We start from the raw sequence: 2500 nt of genomic DNA on the forward strand, positions 1-2500 counted from the left end.
CCTTGACTCGTCTCGTCACCAAAGAAGCTGCGACGATGAGTGGAAAAAAAGAGGAATAATAAAAAGAAAAAAAAAGAAAAGAAGAAGAAGAAGAAGAAGAAGAGGAGGAGGAGGAGTAGGAGGAGGAGGAGGAGGAGGAGAAAAGGGGGAAAGGAGGAGAAAAAGTGGAAAAAAGAAAAAGAAGGAAAAAGGAGTAATGATAAGAAAAAAAGTAGGAAAAATAGAAAAATAGGAAGAAAAAGAAGAGGAAACAAGTAAAATGAGAAGGAGAAAAGAAGAGAAAAAAACAAAACATGAAGATGAAGAAAAAAGTAAAATGAGAAGGAGAAGAAAAGAAGAAGAAGAAAGAAGAGGAAAAAAGTAAAATGAGATGGAGTAAAAACAGAGATAAATAAACCTTGTACTCATCTGAGCCGTAGTGTTCACCTCCCTGTTCTTTAATGTTCTTTTCTTAATAAACATAACAAGTTTTATTGAGTCGTTGGGGAGCTCACGCGATGTCGGGGGAAAATGAAGAGGAAAATGAAGTAAGATGAAGGTCGTTGCGGATGTCATTTTCATCCTTGCCATCTCCTTCTTCGTTGTTACTTTGATCGTGAATGGAAGAATGATAATGGTCGTGGAGATGGTGCTGATGATGATGTGGATGGTGGTGATGAGGATTAAGTGGATGGTGGTGGTGATGATGATGATAAGGATGAGGACGATGATAATGATAATGTGGATAATGTGGTTGGTTGTGTGGATGATGGTGATGTGGATGGTAGTGGTGTTGATGATGGTGGTGATGATGATTATGATGATTTTGATGGTGATGATGATGATGGTAATGATAATGATGATAATGTGATGATGATGGTGATGATATGGATGGTGGTGGTGGCGATAATGATACATTCATCGTTGTTATAACAAGTATTGATACCATTGTAATCATCATTATATTACCATTGCCATAACATAATTAACTCTCATAGACATACACATACACATAAATGTACGTGATGATTTGCATCTATTCATATATGTGTATGTATATATATATATATATATATATATATATATATATATATATATATATATATGTGTGTGTGTGTGTGTGTGTGTGTGTGTGTGTGTGTGTGTGTGTGTGAGTGTGTGTGTGTGTGTGTGTGTGTGTGTGTGTGTGTGTGTGTGTGTATGTGTGTGTGTGTATTTACGTATATCTATGTCTATGAGAGCTAATTATGTTATGGCAATGTGTGTGGATATATTGAAATACATATATATATATATATATATATATATATATATATATATATATATATATATATATATATATATATTTATATATACAAACATCCGTAAATACACACTAAACTTACACAGAATATACAATTACTTATCGGAGAATCCACAGGCGTAAAACAAAAACAAACAAAAACAACATAAAACCACCAAAAGACCAGAAACGCAAGCGCGCAGGACCTCACCGGGCGGACTCCCCACCGGCGGCAGACACGTGTGCACGCAGCCGTTGAAACAGCAGGCGAGCTCCCACTCCTTCCCGCCCCGCTCCTGCTGGCACTGCTGGTGGTGGAGGCAGGCGGGGGCACTGCACAGCTCGGGCATGAAGGGCGTGGCGGGCGGGGGGCACGTCGGGGCGTCGGCTGCTTCTCCTACTCGGATGCCTTCGGAGCCTGGGGCGTGGTGCTGGGGAGGAGAGGGGGGAGAGTCAGTTTGGGTTGTTCTTGTTTGTTTGTTTGTTTGTTTATTGTTGTTGTTTTGGTGTTCTGGTTGTAACGCAGATATTTACGAATAAATGAGAATGAGTATATTGTATGAGTTGTATATAACCACATTCTTTATTGAATGGTATCAGTGATAGATTACAAGTAGAGCAAATTATAAGTATACCCATCAATATTACATCTATCGTATGTATATAAGTACGTATATACACATACAGTTAAAAATACAAAGAAAATAACATCAAAGATAGCAAAAGTAAGGCAAACTATGGTAGCTAAGCTCGAAAGAGAGTAATGTTTACAAACAATTAATTAGGTAGATAGACAGGTGCGATAAGGAGGGAGGTAATTAGCTAGACATGTTTAGTATGAAGCCGATAATTAGGCAGCCAAGCAGGGTGCACGTGAGATGTTATGGCTTCCCTTTTTCTTTCGCTTCTCAAAGAAAACGGTGAAATGCGAGAAACTATGCTATTTTTTTATTCATAGGGCAAGTTCTACTCGAATTAAAAATTACACATATACGAAAATTCTAAAAAAATGGTTAATCAATATACATCTTTATAAAATATTGAAAGAGTTTAGAGAAAGGGTAACTGAAAAAAAATATTTAGGAAGTATAGAGCAAGACCAAAAGCAGGAAGCAGGAAGGACATGGAACCTTGCAAAGACGGAAACGCGGATAAAACAAGAAAAAAAATCATACCACGTGCTAGGGGTAGGCTATGACCCCTTCTGTGTGTGTGTGCATAAGTGTGTGTGTGTGTGTG

At 37.9% G+C, this 2500-nt stretch overlaps 1 protein-coding gene across 1 annotated transcript in view; it reads right to left on the bottom strand.

Moving 5' to 3' along the window:
* The window catches only part of LOC113822875 (uncharacterized), a 66675-nt gene that overhangs the window by 24910 nt on the left and 39265 nt on the right, over positions 1-2500 (bottom strand). The window contains exon 2 of the mRNA XM_070141947.1: positions 1473-1692. Coding sequence (XP_069998048.1) covers positions 1473-1692 — 220 coding nt within the window. The remainder of the gene's footprint in view (positions 1-1472; positions 1693-2500) is intronic.

The sequence above is a fragment of the Penaeus vannamei genome, chromosome 28 (genome assembly GCF_042767895.1).
Source record: "Penaeus vannamei isolate JL-2024 chromosome 28, ASM4276789v1, whole genome shotgun sequence".
NCBI classification, from domain to species: domain Eukaryota; kingdom Metazoa; phylum Arthropoda; class Malacostraca; order Decapoda; family Penaeidae; genus Penaeus; species Penaeus vannamei.